Below are 19,796 nucleotides of genomic sequence, written 5' to 3' on the forward strand. Positions count from 1 at the left end.
GAATCAATGGGTAGCGTGCACGATCACCGATCCGATCGACGATCCGCGGTCTTAAGCGACGTTTCTAATGATCCTCGGGGCGCTCGCCGATCGCGATAAATCATGGTAGCAGCTCGTAAAACCGTAAGGAGCCCCCGTTGCATGTATCAATGCGTACACACGCGAACGGGCTAACGGGAAAGGGAGGCGGAAAGAGTCGACTACATCGTGCTAAAGTTCCGCCGCGGTATGAATGGAACGCTTTTGCCGAGCACGCCTTATGTACACGCTGGTTAACTGAAATATTTATTGCCTTTCGAACGGAGTATCGGTGGTCCGTGCGGTGCCATTGTGGAAAATCGTATAACTTGTTCACGGCTACCGTTTCTATTATTTCTCTCTCTCCCTCTTTTCTTTTCTCTTTTTTTCGTTTCCCTTTTTCATTTTACTCGGCCGACACGGTGGTGTGTTCTATCTAGAGGGTTTGAATCGTTGTAATATTTTCGAGAACGTAACAGAGATCGGGTACTATGAGGGTCTATTACTCTTTGATTTGTGTCGAGAGAACGTGCTTTGATGGGGGTAAATTGTGAGCTTCAAGGAGAAAAACCCCAAATTAACGAGGATCGGCGAAATAAGCGGCAGCTGAGACTCGGAATTAAATCAAACCTCTCGGTCTCAACAGTTTCTAGAGGCATCGCCACGAAATTACATGCCATTAAAATACGATCCTGCTGGTAATAACGCGTTCTGTTCGAGGACCGACTGTATCTGTCGATGAACAAATTTCAGAAGAAATTTCGGGGACACTGAGAAGAGGGAGAGGATATCGAAGAAACACTGTTTTAGTGTTGGCAGGATCGAGTTAGCCTGCGAATGATCCACAAACAGGATCGATTACGACGATTTGTCGCGTAATACTAATTCCTAGACTACGGATTTTTGTGTAAATAAAAAGAAAAAGAGAAACAGGATTATATCGTCAAAATACTTCAGAGATTTTTCCATAAACTTTCTTAGCCTGCCAATTTCAAACTTCATAGTTAATTTCACGTTAAGTAACATTCTAACGTGATTATTCGGAAATTTTTCAAACGCAATAGACGCCTCGGCTCTAATGTATGCCGATACTCGACTGTTTATCGCTTCCTCGCTCCGACAAATTTCCATCCCCGCCAGCATTCTTGCCACGTCATGAACCCCGTCCATGGTACGCGGCTGTTTTCCAGACGCTCGTCGAGCATCGTAGGAGGGACGACGTGCGCCTGCCCGCCCGCCCGGTTATCTCTCACGGCCTTCCGATTTAATTAAGCACGGTTTCTGCCCGAGCCAGGAACTTTCGATATTAGGCCCGGTTCTCGGTATCTATCGGGTCGAGCGAGCAAACTCCAACACTCCCCTTCCTGGGTGGTGCGCACCCAGTTCATAGCGCTCTCGCACACACTCGCACGTAGGCGCACGAACGAGCACACGCAAACACGCAGAGCGGAGAGAAACGCTTTCGCGATACCCTTGGTGAACGTGTATGGGTGATCTCGTTTCCAAAGTCCGAGAGGAGGCAACGGGGCGAAGCCAGCCGGCCTTTGTTCACGGCGTTGGATCTGCCGGGCTTTCAACCCCCCTACTACCCTATCCGGTAACCCTCCGTCGGACGCTGAGCATCGCGACGCTTCCTCTTCACCCCACGCTCCTCGTCTCGTTCCTACGCTACGTAGGAAGGGATCCCTCACCCTTCCGCCCCTTCCACGTCTCTTGCGGCTCCGCCACGGCCTTTGTGCTCTTGTCAACTTGTCAAACTACCCCTACCGTAAGTTTCGCCGAGGCAGCATCCAATACCAACCCTGAACCAACCGCTCCGCCGAAACCTCGCTTCTCACCCTGCCTCGCCCTGCTACTCGCTCTGCTATTCCACCCCAATATCTTCCTTTTCTCCCCTTGCCTGCCTGTCTTTCTCCCTCCTTTCCTCTCTTCCTCTCTTCCTCTCTTCCTCTCTTCCTCTCCGTCTCCGTCTTTCTCTCGTTCGCTTCGCCTTGCTCCTTTCTATCTGTCATGCGACTCTTACGGACAGCCGGACAGGCTACCGGAAACGTATTTCCTACGGGAGAGACATGGACGGAGAAGAGTGGAGCTGGGTAGACGATAGTTCAGTTTTCTTTCGATTATCGCCGGCTCCTTTGGGATGGACCACTTCGTTCGTAGTTAACGTGACGGATATCGTTGAGTGGTTCGGCCGTCCGACGAGATATTTTTGGAGAATGAGGTTATCGAGTTTAGTTTGTGTTGAAGTATAGTTGGTGTAGACGGATCTAGCCACTGTATCATACATCGCACAAATAATGTACAAGTTCTATGTCGAAATATTTGTGGCAAAGATGAATTTGCGGTTGTTAAAAATATTAACTTGCTTGACGTTACTAAATCTTCCCAAGAAATTATTTGTCAATTGACTAGAATAATATCTCAAACGGCAAGAATATTATCCTTGACGAGTCAAGAGCGATTATTAAACTTCATTATTTCGTCGACGCGAGGCAAATATCCTCAACAACGTTGGTTATACGTTATACGTTTCACGGAGAACCATGAAATATTCCGCGAGTTTACGATGTTTCCTTCCCATCGATAAACTCGATCTCAGTATTAAAACGCGCGCTCCAGCACGATCCAAGATAGCTGGTTCACCATTTGCTAATTATATCTGCTAATTGTATAATATCTGTAGTTGCATTGCCGTTATGCGTGTCCGCGGGTATCGTACGCATACCGATACACGCGCATCGTACGCGCGAACGCAACATATGTAAGAATTATACGTTCCCTTCGCACCGGACATTTTCGCGATTATCGCGCCGCGATATCTATGGCTCGCCCTCCAGCCAACCACTGTTTTCGCCTCGTTGTAAGTGCTTGCCTCAAATTTGCATGTGTCTATTTTGCAAAAACCCCCTCCATTTTTTTCCCTCGTTTTATCGTGAATAACAGAGAGTTGTTATTGGATGCGATTCTAACCTAATCTTGCGATCTCTAGGATGTTAAAGTTCAATTTTTCTTTTATTCGTTTTAATGATAATTGTAAATTTAATAGACTAAAATATTTGTGACATCGTAAATAACGTACGTCGTTTGGTTTTTTATTGAAATCACTTGGGTGATCTATGACAAAATTCAATTTTACTTCTTCGTATAAGAATAGGTATGTCGCTTCAGTAATTTATTTGTCATCTCTACATTCGTAACTATATCAATTTTCAGAGCAAAATAAAATTGTAATTTCGTTGTGAAATCAGAAGACGTTTGTTTATAAAAATGTAAGTAAATGGAATCAACGCAAATATTATTTTGGAAAACTCGGACATCATGAATGAATTGCCTACTTTTTTTTACAAAACAACTACAGTAATATCACGCGTGATCTCTTTCAATTAATACTAGCTAACTAATTCATACGCTGGTTCGAAGGCTTTAGAAATATTAGAAACTCGATGTGTGAGAAATAAAGGGATTATGAGAATTTACTGACTCTTGTTGTTGTGAATAATTCCTCGCCGTTGTGGCGAAGTAGAAGAAACGTCGATGTGTCTTTGATACGAACTGTACGACAGCTTTATCGGTTTAAGTGGCGTTAATGGACGACAATTAAATGTAAAACGCTCGATATCTCTTAAGTTAATGTAGAACGACAAAATGGAGGAGGATACAACTATCAGATAAGGCGGAACGTCGTTGACGTTCTGGGCAACGAAAATGTCGCTGTTGTACAACAAATGCACAAGCAAGTTTAAAAGTTGAATTCTGAAATGCAGGAAACATGAATCCAAGATAGTTTTGCAACATTTCTACTAGAAAATAATAAGATTGCTAAAATATTTGCACAGAGATTACTTAATATTCAGTCGTTATTTTCAATTTAAATTTCTTGAAACAACGAACGAGTTTTTTTTACTACAGTATCAATTAGTGTTCTGTATATTTGATAACAATTAAACTAAGATATTCCCTGTTTCATGTATTCTGTACACTCAACAAAAATATAAATCTCACCTATTGAAACTATTTAATTTGTAACATGACAATATGTTAAAATTCAACTCTTTGTATCTAAACTGTACGTAACTGTACTCACTTTATAACAAAACGAACGTTCATCTCCAAGCAAACTCACCAACGCAATCATAGATCGTAATCGCTTTCAATCTTACACGAATCTTTTTTTACCCTTTCTTTCTGCAAGGATGGATCGTGCAACTTCTCCGGAGCATAATGGCGCGCTAATTCGAAAAAAAATTCGCGTGGTCGTTCGGTGAAACGCGGAACGGTCGCGACATAAATTAACTCGGAGGTAATTATTTCAAAGTCAAGGCAGCTGGATGGCTGGCGGGGGGGGGGGTTATATGGGAGAACGGGGGATATAGGGATGGGGTGAAGCTGCGGCATGAAAAGGAGATGGAGGAGGCGGGGTGGAACTGTTGGAATTTTTGACTCACCTTGTACAAGCTGTCTGTGCCCGAGAGGCGAAGGAGACATACGGTGAGCGAAACTCTGGAGAGAGAGCCAGGGGTGAGAGCGTGCAACGTTCCGGCCGAGCGAGTCCGCGGCTTGATTTATAGGGTGGCGTCAAAACTTTCCACTCTCCGTCGTGTCTAGCCGCTCTTATAGGCACCCTCTCGCGCGTCCGCGACAAAATAAAGGCTCACCTTCGTAATTTCGGCCCCCCCTCCTTCCCTGTGTCCACGTTGCGCGCGAAAGCACGCGTCTCGTACCCTTTGCCATCCTCTGTCGTTTGATCTCTCATTGTTGCTGGACTGATCGCAACATGATCAACAACGAGCAATCGTTTAGTCAGATGAGACGAACAGTGAAATTATCGTATCCGTAGTTTCAATGTTCATACGTAACCGCAAAGCATTTGTTTTGTTAGAATCTTTAAGGTTCCTTGTTATTTAGTTATTATTAGTTATTCTTGTCTGAATGAATTGCTCTCTCCGATGTTTTTTATAATTTTGTTTTGTAACTGATCTCACATCGTAAAAGTAAAAAAATTATGTTTCATTAAACGAGCCAGAGAAATATTACGCGATGACTTTGTACGATTGATATTGTTTTAGGATGTGCGTTTCGAAATTCTTCTCAAGAAGATCAAGCGACGTACTTTTAAGTAAACAAGATAAATTAATTTACGTTCTCATTGATAATAATTTAGGATGATACAAACGCTTCTCTCCCGATATTACAGCGTGCTATTTGCGGTTTCAAGCGTTCGTAAAGAGTCTTTCGAGGCAGTGAAATCTGACAGGCCAGCGCCAGTTCCAGATGTTGGGCTCTTCTCAATAATTACTCTTTTGGAGGAAGGTGTCTTTCTAATGAAGGGTTCGAGTGTCGGCAGTTAGTGTGAATAAACGTTAAGGTTACGCATAAACGAAAGGTGTATAGTGTTTTGGAAACCTTTTGTACAGGGCCCGTCGGTCAACCACGCGTCCATAAATTATGAATTATCGTGCCACCCTTACCCTTTTCGACTTGTCCCTGCGGAAAGCAGCTACCTTGCGCCATGAATTTTGATTAACAGTTTTAAATTGCCAGGGAACCACTACGAGATACCGTTACGTCCACTCCGAAACAATTATACTTTTTCTTCTTCTTCTTTTTTTTCTCTCTCTCTCTCTCTCTCTTTCTTTCTACTTAAAAATCACGATTCCCTATCGCGCTTTTAATTCCCCGTTTATTGCAGGAATTCCACTGCTTAAAAAGGTCGTCTCGCTCGTTGTTGCGCTTACTCTCGTGACTTTGTGCCGCCAGAGATTCCCTTTAATTTCTCGGCTATCTTTCGCGCGAGTTTTTCAAAGTTCCTCCTGGAAAGTTTCATTGCTTCTCGATGGGCTGTGAGATAGTGGCGCGGTGTCCTCCTTGGACACGGTTATTAACAAAGTGGAATCTAGATCTAGCGTGGAACGATGCCGACGACTTTTAACCTCTTTGGCCCGGTGAAACTCGTCGTCGTTCTCAGGGAACGACTCAGGATGCGTTTCACGCGTGTACATACGTAATGTCAACGCTCGAGATCCTATCGCTCGCTACTTTCTCGCGTCACGGAATTTACGCGTTTCGTTTGATATTTTTTCTTCTGTCAAAGATCTCTCGCGCGATAAGATCAAAAACTTTTGAGACTATTTTATGCATAAAAAGCACGAAGCACGCGCAAAAGTTAGTGAAATTATCTCGATGTGAATAATCCTTGAGTTATTTAATAACTTGCTAAAGTATGATATTCCGTACACATAGAAAGTTAACTTCTAAAAAAAAAAAAAAAAAAGGAAGAGATTACACATCAACAAGCATATTTTTCAACGGAATGAAGTTCAAAATTAAAGAAAGGACCAACTCGTTAAACGTCACGTAGAAACTATGCTAATTTAAACGTTCAAAATTCACTGTTATCCCAACCGATCTCGTTTCCTTCGACGGTAATAAAGTCGTAGAAACTTTGTTCGTTATCTCGTGACGAGATAGAATCGACGGACGTAAAAGACTAGATTCACGTGAAACAGTTTAACGAAGCAGCTCTAATTTCTCTCCTGGCTTTCCAAGGAACCGTTGACCTTCGAGCCTGAAACGAAAAGAGCCAGGGTTTAAAAGAGAAAGCCTGGCTGCTCTGAATTTCATGGGTCCTAGAGAAAAAAGTTTTCACGAAAAAATGTGAAAGTCGTGGGCTCAGTTGCGATTCTGCCAGGCAGAATATTCGACGCCCGTTGCTATTAGGTAACAGGAAGTGAACGAGCCGAGTTTTAGGTGTTAGACACCCCGCGGTGTGGACAACGCGCAAAATTTCCAACTATCTAGCTCGAGGAACCTTCTGCTTTTCTCTTTGCTCGATTTCTCTTCCCTCTGTTTACCGTTTCCACGCTGCGAATCGGCGACCTGTGGCCATTGAAATCGATACAACACGTACATTGCGGTGTTTCTACAGTTAGGGGTGAGTTCGACACGTCTGCGATTTTGTAAATTGGTCGTTCAGAGCAAAAAGCGGTGTAAATTTAGCGGAATTTTTATTTGAATTAATAAAGAAATTCAATCATTCAGATCAATAAGAAAATTAAGGGAAGGATTATCCCTTCATGGACAAGTGGTGTATTTCTAAAAAAAAAAACTTCATTTTCAATTGTTTTATTGTTCCAATTTTCGAATTATTTAATGAAATCTTTACTATATCGCACAATTGGTTTTTTAAAATTTTAGATTGTCCATGGAGAGTGAATTAAAAATTAAGACAATTCTTCTCGTAAAGTTTCAATTTTAATTTTCGTATCATTTGAATTCTCATCCTTCCTAATTTTCATATCGTACGTATTTTGATATTCTTCAAGTTCACTTTTTTTTTCAGTAGAAGAAAGCTTTTCAATGTAAAGATATCTACTTAACGTTTCCGGGTCGTTACAAATGAAAAGAAAAAAGAAAAAAGAAATAATGGTCATGCGAAGCTATCAATATATGTATATCGAAGCAAACTAATTTCGCAGATAGTGGAATTTGCTTATGCAAATGAAATTCAGACACCACATTGAATCGATTATCAACCACGTTATCTCGTTTCGGCCTGTCGTTTAGCTACCTTTTTCGTGTTCTCATTTAATTCAAGGATGACCTCCGACGACTAAACGCTCGAAAAATGTCATGACGACTGCGAGAAGGATCGTCCATCATCGTTTCTACAAAGTTGTCGACTGAATCGAGATTTCACTAAATTATGCCCGAAAATCCGGTCTATTTATCGCTCGATACTTTCCGTAGCTCTTCTCCCCGTCGTTCTACGCGTCGAATAAATTAAACCGGCTGCTCGTAGGAGACGCATAATTCATCGTATCGGAGTTTCCACGGGGAACGTGTCCATGATAGTGATAATTTCGACACGTTTCACCGGCTGATATATGCTCCGAAAGATTTCGTCGAGTCACATCTGCTTACGAGATACACGTCATACGTTACGTGTCAACAACGAAGCACAGACATTCCTCCTGCTCCTTTATTATATTCGCGTGAAATCCGGCTGTCAATTGTCATCGCGTTCGCGAGCATGACGTTTGATATTCGATTGTTGAAAATGGAAACGCAATGGTTCCGACGGGAGGAAAGATCTCTTAACACGTTTCATGCGACGAGACTTTCGTTTTGGCTTTACCTTTGATTGGTCGCTCGTATAAAAATATATGTTCAACGTGCAATATGTATATATATATATATATATATATATATATATTATATAGAAAAAGACTGATGTTTATGCAAAATTACACTTTTAGTAAAATAATAATTGAAAAAGTGAAATCTAAATAGAAATTTATTTCATCCAGCGTATGAATTGCTGTTGATATTTTTTCAATCAACGTGCAATTTTGTATTTTTATGTTTTGGAATTTTCCATAAATGTAAAAACATTCGCGGTTAATACATGTATATTTTTACAGAAAGTTACATGTTATGTAAAAATTTCCTTATGCATTTGTCATACTTCTTATGCTTCATTCGTGGTTGATTGGTGTATTTGTATTCTTTTAATCAAATCATCAGACAAGAGCAATTTAAGGAGAAATTTTTAATCTAACTGAATTTTGTTATTGATTCGTAACACGAAGTATTGCTATAATCATTTACAACTCAATGATATTTAATTCATCGATAAAATTAATATAATGTACGATAAACGAGAATATTAAACTCGAGATTTAATGTGAAGCGATCTAGATAATTGCAAAAATATCCGAAATATGCGTTAATGAAGGGGATTCGTAAACGTGCGGGTGAAACGAGAGAAAAGAAGGAAGTCAAACACGTCGGTAGCCGATAAAGGTTTCATTGAAACGAGTATATCTGCGAGGACAAAAAGCGTTATCGGGCACGTGGCTACCTTCGATCTACGCGACCAGAAAACAAAAACAACTTTGGCCGGGACAGCTCGTTGAAAAATACGAGCGTTGATAATCTCGAATGCAGAATTGAGAGGCGACCGAGGGAAAAATGGAGAGAGAAAGAGAGAGAAAGATAGTAGTGCTAACTGACACGACGCGACCCAAGTAAGTTGTAAACGAACAGGAAAAAAAAAAAAAGAAAGAAAGAGGAGAGAAAAAAAAGGAAAAAGTGCAAAGAGGGGTAAAAACGTGCGCGCGAGGCTGTAATACATATCGTCGGCTAGCAAAACACCGGTGAAATTTATCTGCGACGTTCATGGCCGACTGTTTCGACCCTCTTCTTCCTCTTGGCACAGCCCTTTAGCCAGAAACGCTTGCCGGAAGTTTATATACGCCTCTGTATCTCCTTTATTAAATATATCGCCATTTCGGTGCACACGGAGCTGCGATTTTCGGTTTTTTTCTGATAAATGCATTGATCCCCCCAGTTTAAACGCGTCTTTTATAAATTTTTATTATATATTATTCCGACGCACGGTTGGTATTCAATTTATATTTTATTAAAAAATAAAAATTTTTATATTGTATTTATAGCATTTTATACTGTATATATTTATTATACGACTGTTTATTCAATTTGAATGCTTTAACTTCAACATTGCTTCATAGTAATAATTCCATTGTCAATTAGGTACTAGTACTAGTAATCATTGTCGCAGTCAACGTTTCATTTTTTTTTTCTGTATAAAAATAATAAGATCAATAATTTATTTAAATAAAGAAACCATTGTTATTATTATTATTATTATTATTACTATTTTTTCTCCGAAGTACAAATTCAAATGAAGAGATTATAGTCTTTTCATGCGTACCTGGTTAAGATGATTGACGTGATTCGTATAACTAAGCTTTGTACAATACAATTTGCTCCAATGATTTAAACGACAGAAGCATTCTGAATAAACGGATTCAATCTTCAAATAAACCAAGTCCACATGAATATATTTCAAATAAATAACGATGGGCCATCCACTTGATGACACGTTAGAGTGTGTCTAGAATAACGCATTCGACCGACGAACCACGTAAACTAAAAAAAAAACTTCTGTTCGTTGGAAAAATCATAAAATCTCTTCGGTTGGAATACTGATTGATCTCGTTCAATATTCTACACACGGTACGCTCAATTTCCACTATCCAGAATCTACGATAAAAGCTTCAAGTAGCCGGAGCCGCTTGAAAGCGTGCGTCGTAGCGATCTCCTCCGTCGTACCGCTTGGAATCCCGCGAGTGTTATCGAATTCCTGGCGAGGCATTCTCGTCAGGATGGATTTCGCAATCGGTGGTAGCGGCAGGATAGGAACGGCGGCGGTCAGGTTGGTTTCTCGCGGTCAGCTGACGCGAGTCGAGACGACGACGCGGTCCTCGCAGTAGGGGAAATGGAATTACGGATGCGGCGTGCGTGGAGAGCGGGATAAGCTATTGGGCGGCCGGCTTTTGAGCGGCCTTGCAAACTGGTTTCCTGCAGGCCGACTCGATTATGCTAATCGCATATGCATGTTAGCATTTGGCTGATCCGCTGGCGTGTCGGTTCTCCGTTCACCGGTCCGGCAACCGGCATTGCTCGTGTGTATATGTGCGTGTGTGTGCGTGTGTACGCCATCTTCTCACACACGAGCGGAGGTCGCGATCCTTTTCGACGGAGCAGCGGTGCGCTCGAGAAACCTTGATCGCGGCCACCCTTTAATGCCGGCTCGACCTTCCGCCAGCTGGACACCTTCCTCCACCGTGCGTAACGGTATTCCTCGTTGATTTCCCTCGGCTCCATCTCTAACGCCGCCCGTTGCACTCCGCGGTACTAGATTTCTCATTGTGACGATTTTTCCAGGGTAACGATGGAACATTCCATATAGACGAATTCTGTTGTTAGTGTCAAGTTTTTGCTCCTTTAGGGGAAGATAGACGAACTATTATTAATGCTAAATTTCTCCTCGTGACGATTTTTCCACGGTTATGATGGAACGTTTCATACAGATGAGCTCTATTATTGGTGTTAGATTTTTCCAGGGGAATGATGGGACATTTCATACAGATGAGCTCTATTATTGGTGCTAGATTTCTCGTCGTAACGATTTTTCCAGGGAAATGATGGAACATTCTATACAAATTAGCTCCATTATTTTTCTCCGAGTTTTGAGAGAATTTTATGAAGCTGGTATTAAAACTGTATATACTCTTGCCCGAAAAATTTACAGAATTTTCGTTTCAGCGCGTTTTCGAGCGGATGATAGAGCATTTCATAGAGATAAATAGACTTTATTATTTGTCTTTCAGCTCAGAAAAGACTTTACAAAGTATTGAATTATTTCGAAACCATTGAGTAGTAAAGCAATTCAGTATTTTACAGTTTTTTAACAGATGTACTGGTTTTTTGATTTTGACAAATATCAATTTTGTGACAATTAGTAGGTACACTTATATATATAACTTCATTAGATTTTTAATGAAGTAATAAGTATTTATGCATTTATGAGAGACCTGATGCATGCATAAAATATGTAAAATGATGTAAAATATGTGAAATATCCAAAGTGAAACAAATATGTGTACTGTCTTTACATTTGTAATTATTTGTAAATTATTGTCAGTTATGAGATATATCAAACTTGATCGCCAAAGATCGGCGTTGGTCCGGTTCAAGATCACAATCCCCGAAAAGATTCGGTTGATGTGTTTACGATGCGCGAAACGTTTATACCGATAATATCATCCCGCTGCATTCCATTCTATTTACGTTTCGCGTGCATCGTGGTTCCGGTGATTTATGGGCTGAATCGCGAGAATCAAGGGATATAACTATTAGGACACCAGCAAGTCAAAGCTATCTCGTTCCATCTAATCTGAGTGTTTGACGACGTCTACTGTTCTGCCTGCCTCCAGACGTTCAGAATGAACTGTACTTCAATTGTCTCTTCGACGTCTCCTTCATTTGTCTTTCTACAATTCTACAATTATTCATTCTTGGAACGACAAAGGGATCCAACTGTAAAATGGAAATGATTCGTAAACTGATTTTTAGGTATTTGATTTCATTCCATACTTTATTATTTACAAAATATTGCTTTTCTGTTGCATTTACATAAATATTATTCACATTTTCGATTAGCTTCGAAAGAGAAAGAAACAAAATCATTCTCTTTCGACGCGTGCTGTAATTTTCAGCAAACTCCACATCTGCCGCAATTTAAAAATTTTTCCCATTTTTTTAAAATGAAGATAAAGAAGATGGGAACGGTGTAGATTTAAAGTAGAGATAAACGGATATAGCAATTAATGTGCTACGTAATAAAGGTTATTAGAAAATAAAGAGTCGGTTAATTATTCCACTCGATACACGGTTAGGGACGAATTGGGTCGTGAATTCGAAAATACATATGAAAGAATTCTTTGGTTCTCGCCACGCGAGCTTCGTAATCGATCTTCGGCGAGTAGTTTGCTTATTAGTAACGCAAATCGCAGATTAATGGACATGCAATTAGTACTGCCAATTATCTGCGTGATGTTTCTACACTTTACGATCGATATAAATATTCAGCGTTTCGTCGTTTTCACTCTCTGATACTGTTTATTCCGTTTGCGTTATTTCTTATTCTTTAATAGTTCTTGTTAAAAAAAAAGAAAAAGAAGAAACTATCCGTGGCTGAAGTAAGAAAGATCTTCATTACTCACGTTATGTAACGTAGAGTGACCAATTAATTAATACGCAATATTTCTCTGTTTTCCTTTTCAGAGAGCGTTAGAATTTTCCACGATTGACTATTCATTCTCGAAGAAGACAAATAAGATAAAAAATAAAAATTCGTCATTACTAATGATTCATTATATGACGAAACAATAATAACAAAGTCTATTGTTCGTATAACGAATAACATTCAAGATTAATAAGTTCGGGGAAAGATAATGTAGCCAATCTTGAATTTGTACGAAGGTACGTCAAATTAATAATAAAACAAAGTTGAAAAATAACAAATCAATGGTAATAGTAAATTCACAAAAAATTAGAGATCTATAATAAAATTCTCTAGACAGATTATCCAAATTTAAAAAAAAGAGTACTCCGCTAGATCTTCCAATTATCAAATATTTCTCGGAGCGTCGGTCATTCTGTCATAAATATACTCAACGAGGCGAATTTTGCAGCCTTTCTGGCATGCAAAATATTTATCGGTAGCGGAATCGAACGCAGCGGAAGTTCAGAAAAAGCCAGGCACGAGAGGGCAAAACGGGAAACACGGTGGTCGCAGGGATTCGATCGACGCGGCCGGAACAGGAATGTGCTCTCAAGGTCGTAATTTTATGTTCGCTCTCTCTCTTCCTTCCTTTTTTTTTTTTTTTCTCCCTGAATAGAGCGGAGTTAAGAGGTGACTGCTTCGGTTCAAGGTTTACGGTTTTACGAGCTCGTTCGGTTTACGGCTGTTTCGACGTGCGAACGACCGGCACGAGCTACGGCTCCCATAACTGTCAAATCCTGCCATCGTTCACGGTGGATCTTCCAGCTAACCGCGATATCGCGCCGCTTTAATCGAACGACACACCGCGTTTAAACGAGCGCGTAAAAACTTTAATTCGTTCGTCGTGGCAATTTCGAATTACTTGGCGTATATTCGCAGCTCGATTAGGGTTCATTAGTTTATCGCTCGGCGTATCGTGCCCGAACGAGAACGTTTCATTTGTGATGAAACGTACACGTGGAGTTTCTCATCTCTTTTTTTTTTTTTTGTTCTCTGTTTTTTCACAGTTTTATTTTGTACCTGCTACTATGAACGAGAAGAAATGGGATGGATGATGAGGATACAGATCATGATCTATATAGTCTGCTTATAGAGAGTACCGACCAAAAGTTTAGGTACTTATACTTTTTATTGAATTTGTATTTCGTACTTAATTTAATACTCCTCCTTATAGGTATTATTTATTTACACTACTTACTTACTTATCTCATAAATCTATACTACTACTACTTAATGATTGACCATACTAATTTACAACAGTATGTTCATTTCCAATATGTACAACCTACTGAAATAGTCTAAGCAAGGAGGTCACTATTGATTTAGTAGTGTATACATAGCGATATTAGAAGATGTACGTATGTATACATAGTGTGTGCAAAACTTATAACGTAGATTATGCGACGTGAAATGATGAATAAGTTAAAGAGGGTGTGACAGATTTAAACGTTCTGCGACTATAACGTATTGTCGATGACACGGACAAGTGCTTGCTTTATTCGAACGGATCAATAGTGGAATATTATCATTTCTATTTTCCAACCAGTGAAAGACAACAATTGATTGTTTGTACTGTACATACAGAAAGAGGATTTGAAAGAAAAAGGAACCGCTGATTTCTCGAAAAAAGTGGAACGAGACCATGTGGCTGATGGCCTTGGAAGGAATCGTTGTACGAGATAGCAGGATGACGAGCTTTCGTTTACAGCTTGATAACAGCGGCCAGTAAACAGCCGTTCAGAGGGACAAAGAAATTCCCCAACCAGGAGCCATTTTGTTAACTAGAGGCCATCATAGCTGCCTGACGTCACTTCCATATCCAACTATGGCGTCACGTGACGCTCCACCCTGTTTTCAATCACCTTGGACCCGAACCCACCCAGCTGTCAGACACGCTCCACCCCGTTTTTTCCACTCTTTCTGGCTATCGCCATCGCCATCTACCGGGAATAACATGAACCTTCTTAGACCTTTAAATGGCTAGTTAGTTTATGCCCCTTCCGGTCGGTGTCACCACCGAATAAAACCCGATGACCTCGATCGGCGTCCTTGAAAAATTTAGGGACGTCGGACGAACGGACCATCGATGTCCATTTCCAACCGAAGCACACGGATGAATTTCTCCGCCAGTTCCTCAGATTATTTTCACTGGCCGGAAAGTGGTATTCCATTAAGTACGAATTTTCGCTACGTAATTGAACCCCTGCTCTTCAATGGAAAAAGAACGAGCAAAAAATGTCTTTTTCACGGAGAGACAATGCAAACCTTTCCGATAATACCCAGGCGTGACGTTTTCCATTTCAAATGGTTTATTACACGGCCGGCGTAACAACGATGGCATTTAATCGAGGCCAAAGTACTTGGAGAACCTTTCTGCTAAGCTGCGTTTGAACGTATTCGCGTCAAAAGAGAGGAATAAAAAAAAAAAAGAAAAAATAAAAAACGACGAGAAAAGTAAGTAGGGGAGAAGATATAAAGGAAACAAAAGGAGGATAGCGAACGGAAGCGAAGGGTTACGCGTCGCGTGGTTCCGATGGAAACGAGCCGTAAACCTCCGATCGCTGGAAAAGAGGAAGACGAGGCAGAAAAACAAAAAAANAAAAAAAAAGAAAAAGAAGGAAAAAAAAAAAGGAAAAGAAAAGAGAGATAGGAATAACCGACGCGGCAGAAGGACAGCCGTGTGTTGTTTTCGGCTAGGGGAAAAGAATACGTAAGAGCGAGCCCGTGAAGCGGGAATTGAGTTAAAATCCTGCGAGAGGTAGAATTTATACGCGATTCAGGCCGGCAGCGACGCGAGGAGCGCGCGGCTAGCCGAGTACGGAGCGCATGGAATCGCTATCGGCGGCCATTCATCAATCCGGGGAATCAATACGCTGGAATTAATGAAAGCGCCGCGCGAACAGCGAGCTAGCGGCCGGAATGTTAATCGCGATCGTCCCGCGTCCGACCCATTCCCGTGTACAGCAAACTCCCAAGGGCCCCACCTCCACCCTTCAACCTGCCACCCTCTCTACCCTTGCACCCTCCCCCCCTGCCATCGTTCGATCCTTTGTATATTCGCCCCCCGCCTCCTGCGCCCGAGTGCTCTCTACCATTACCAACACGACCACCGTGCTGCCCACAACGCCATCGCACCGTACATTCTATTCTCTCGTCTGGAATCGCAGCTCTTTTTTATTTTTTCATTTGTTTTTTTTTTTTTTTTTTTTTCTTCCTTTTACTACTAACAGCACCGACGACCGTTCGTTTCTCTATCACTCCTGCAAACAATTTGTACTCGTTCCGCGAGTGGCTGGTGTTTGCTCGTTTATGGAATTTGCTTCTAGGAACTATTTGTTTAATCGTTCGTGGCTACAACGCGCATTTGAACGAACTGACATTTTGACGAATGAAATATTCGAAGCAATGTATACGCTTGTGAATTGACCGCGGTTTTTTTTTTTATGTATATATTTACAGAAAATTTGGAAATGCAAAAGCGTGCAGAGTGTATATAAAAAGATGTTTCGTATATAATATTTTACTAGTATTGAACCAGTACTAGAGGCACCTGTCACGAGTCCATGCGACACACGAGCATGATATTCATATCAGTTGTTATTCCACACATTCACCGGGAGATTAATAGACAAATTGATTTAATAGTTTAATATTTGTCTTTGATAAAAGTTTGAATTTGCATAAATAACGAAAATTGAATTATAATCACCGCGAAACGTCTTTAGACACCTCAGGCGAATAGATTTGAAGGAAGTAGATAGACGCTGATGACTGTCAGACATACTTGGATTACGTCAAGTGGTATCAGGCAATAGATACACAGACAGCAATATGCCAGTCAGATAGCTTCACGACGGTGCCCAGTGAAATGATGTACAGTCGGTATGGAAGGTTTCCGGCCCTGATCGGAAGATCGGTCCGGAAGGTTGAAGATTCAGCCGATAAAGAACTGACGTACCATCGAGGCTTCGTAACTTTTGAAATCCCCGCGTATTTTGAATCCATCATTAAACGAAGAATCATTACCAACGATTATCAATAATACAATCAAAATTATCTGTTTGAACAATTTAATTATCACGCGAGTTGCGTTATATCCACAATGTAATTCTAGTTTCCCGGAATTCTGTCAAGTCGGAAGTTTCCAAAGCGAAAGGCAAGAGACCACCAGTTCTAGTTACGTACTAACGAGTTGCGCGGAATCCATGTCGGCGACGAGTGCAACAAAAAAATTAGTAGACATAGGGAGAATCTCGACGAGGCGTTCAGTAGCCGTGTTGCTTAATGGACGGGAATTTTTCCAAATTTAACGATCGTTTAGCCCGCCCACACAGAAGGGCCAAGCGAGTTCGGCGTCTGGGCGATGGCCGTCACCGTGACGAGCACGTGTGTAACTCGCCTTCTGTCATTCAGAGTCAAACTCTCCTCTGTTCGTTCAGCTTGTCGGACAAAGATCAGCAAACGGAGAGCTTTTGCCAGTTTCAGCAACCGCTCCGATGAACGAGCCGAGCTCTCGTTTGAAGTACGGTATTTTCAAATTTTGAATTTCTTTCTCCCACCTTTTTTTTTTCTTTTTCTTTTTCTATTACAACGAAAGGCTACTTTGAGCGCCATTTGAAGCGAAATTTGAATTTATCTTGTCATTAAATTAAAAGTTGGCTCGTCATTCTTCGTGCCGTTCTGGTATTCTGTAATTTACTATCATTGCACGTGGTGCGCGTGAAATTAATTGAATTATGTTTCGAATGTTACAGGTGCGGCACAACTTCGTTAGGAGGGTGGACAGAGGAACGGAACGTGTCTGGAGCGGCTTGGCGTTTTGAACGAAGGTACCACACCGACGAAGAACTCTGATTACCATCTTTACCCCCCTCGTGTACAAGTTTTAAACCTGCCCCCCCACCCCCCTCGTAAATTACCCCCGCAGCTTCGATAACTCACGGTTCTGTAGTGCTCCAGTTTCTAATTTTTCTTTCTGTACCGATGAGTCCAGTGTGATAAACCGGGATAAAGGAACGAGAACGGAGAGAATTAAAAGAGAGTATATTAATTCGATGATACGCTAAGTGATTCACGGTGATGTTGGTGTGATAGGAAGAGTGTTGCGCGCGCGCGTGTTGTCCGAGAGAGAGTGAGTGTGAGGAGGGAGGAGTCGCACCGAAGCAGGTGATATATGTATAAATAATAGAAATTTATTCATGTATATGTAAGGACGTGTGCCAGTGTGTCCATACGCAAGGTATTCGAGTACAAAGAAAATAAAAAGAAGAAGAAAAAAAAAGAAAAAAGACACAGCCGTTAAAAGTGAAGACAAAGACGTACTGTTACTTGATACGAAGATAGGGAAAAACGAAGAGGAAAAAGAAGGAGGTGAAGAAGAAGAAGAAGAAGAAGAAGAAGAAGAAGAAGAAGAGGAGGAGGAAGACTAAACTACAAAACCCTAAAGATCAAAGACTAAGGAAAAGTGTGAGAGTACGTAAAGAAGAAAACACAACCAAGACCGAGGTGGCATTAGAAGGTGGGCCAGGTGGGACAGTAGCATGAGTTCGTACTTCGCGAATTCGTACATCCCGGACCTGCGTAATGGCGGGGTGGAACACCCGCATCAGCATCAGCAGCACTACGGTGCCGCCGTCCAGGTGCCCCAGCAAACGCAGTCGGTTCAGCAGCAATCTCAGCAAGCCGGAGATCCATGCGATCCCAGTCTCCTACGTCAAGGAGTGCCTGGCCATCACTATGGGGCCGCCGGTAGCCAGCAAGACATACCTTATCCGAGGTTTCCGCCGTACAATCGAATGGACATGCGGAACGCGACCTATTATCAGCATCAACAGGAGCACGGCAGCATGGACGGGATGGGTGGTTACAGGTCGACGTCCCCGAGCCCCGGTATGGGCCACATGGGACACACGCCAACCCCGAACGGACATCCGTCCACTCCCATTGTCTATGCGAGTTGCAAGCTTCAAGCGGCCGCGGTCGATCATCAGGGTAGCGTACTCGATGGACCGGACAGCCCGCCGCTTGTCGAGTCGCAGATGCACCATCAAATGCACTCGCAACACCCTCACATGCAGCCGCAACAGTCGCAGCATCCGCAGCAGCAACAGCAGCATCAGCATCTTCAGGCGCAGCAGCAGCACATGATGTACCAGCAGCAGCAACAGACGCAGGCGACGTCGCAGCAATCTCAGCCCGGCATGCATCCTCAGCAGCAGCAACAACCTCAGCAACACCAAGGGGTGGTCACGTCGCCGCTTAGTCAGCAACAACAGGCTGCTCCCCAAGGTGCGGCCAGTGCCAATCTACCGAGTCCGCTCTACCCGTGGATGAGAAGTCAATTCGGTAAGATGGAGTTTCAATGTGGATGTTGAACGCGCGTTGCTTAGATTTAAAATTGAAATGGTAGGCGGAAAATAGATTCCGAGAAGCTCACGTGGTCGTGATAACAAGGAGGCTTGCGGTCGTGATGACTGAGGTTGGATATGACCCTGCGTTGATACGACACTACGGTTCATTGTATCGCGAATTCGACATTTCTCGCGGTATAGAATAATCGTTCTAGTCGAATTGAAAACCAATTGCTCGTCATAAACGCTGTTCGTAAACTGTTCGCTCGAAAATATTACCGAAAAAGCCGAGCCGATAAATCTGAAGAATTAGGAAGGTCACGAGAACGGTAGAAGTCAAGAAGCAACCATGTTGAATCTTCCATTTGCATCCGAATTACCCTGCCCGCTACCTCGACCTCTAGAATTGTACAGCATTACTTCAAAAGAATTCTTCTACCTCGAAACGGTACAAAGAGGGAAAAGAATGTAGGAAAGACAGGACTGTAGGGAGAGAAAGAGAACAGGGATCTTACGTTCGCAAAGTCAGAAAAGGAATAATACGTGAGACGATTGTCGAAAATAGGCTCAAGGATTTTCCCGTGCAATCAAAGGTTCGGATAGAAAGCAAGATTTCTAGAGAGGACGGCAGGTAGTCGGCTGCTTTCAGATTTATGCAACAGTAGGCAAAACTAGACCACATTCGTACGGTTCACAAGCCAAGATTGGCATAATGTCTCCAGTTTCTAGGTATACCGACATCCCGAGTTATTTATTGCCCTGACCTTTCAGCTCTC

General features: G+C 41.9%; 1 protein-coding gene across 10 annotated transcripts in view; it reads left to right on the forward strand.

The window, feature by feature from the left end:
- LOC122534996 (homeotic protein antennapedia-like) overlaps positions 1 to 19,796 on the forward strand; it is a 158,691-nt gene that overhangs the window by 119,596 nt on the left and 19,299 nt on the right. For 7 of the 10 annotated variants that reach the window (XM_043666132.1, XM_043666135.1, XM_043666134.1 and 4 more), the window contains one exon: positions 17,425 to 19,015. In XM_043666132.1, coding sequence (XP_043522067.1) covers positions 18,211 to 19,015 — 805 coding nt within the window. In that variant the 5' untranslated portion in view covers positions 17,425 to 18,210. Of the gene's footprint in view, positions 1 to 13,677; positions 13,786 to 17,424; positions 19,016 to 19,796 lie in introns of all 10 variants that reach the window. The other 3 variants (XM_043666131.1, XM_043666130.1, XM_043666139.1) reach the window with 2 other exon arrangements.

The sequence above is a fragment of the Frieseomelitta varia genome, unplaced genomic scaffold, assembly GCF_011392965.1.
Source record: "Frieseomelitta varia isolate USP_RPSP 00005682 unplaced genomic scaffold, Fvar_1.2 scaffold_659, whole genome shotgun sequence".
In the NCBI taxonomy this organism is placed as follows: domain Eukaryota; kingdom Metazoa; phylum Arthropoda; class Insecta; order Hymenoptera; family Apidae; genus Frieseomelitta; species Frieseomelitta varia.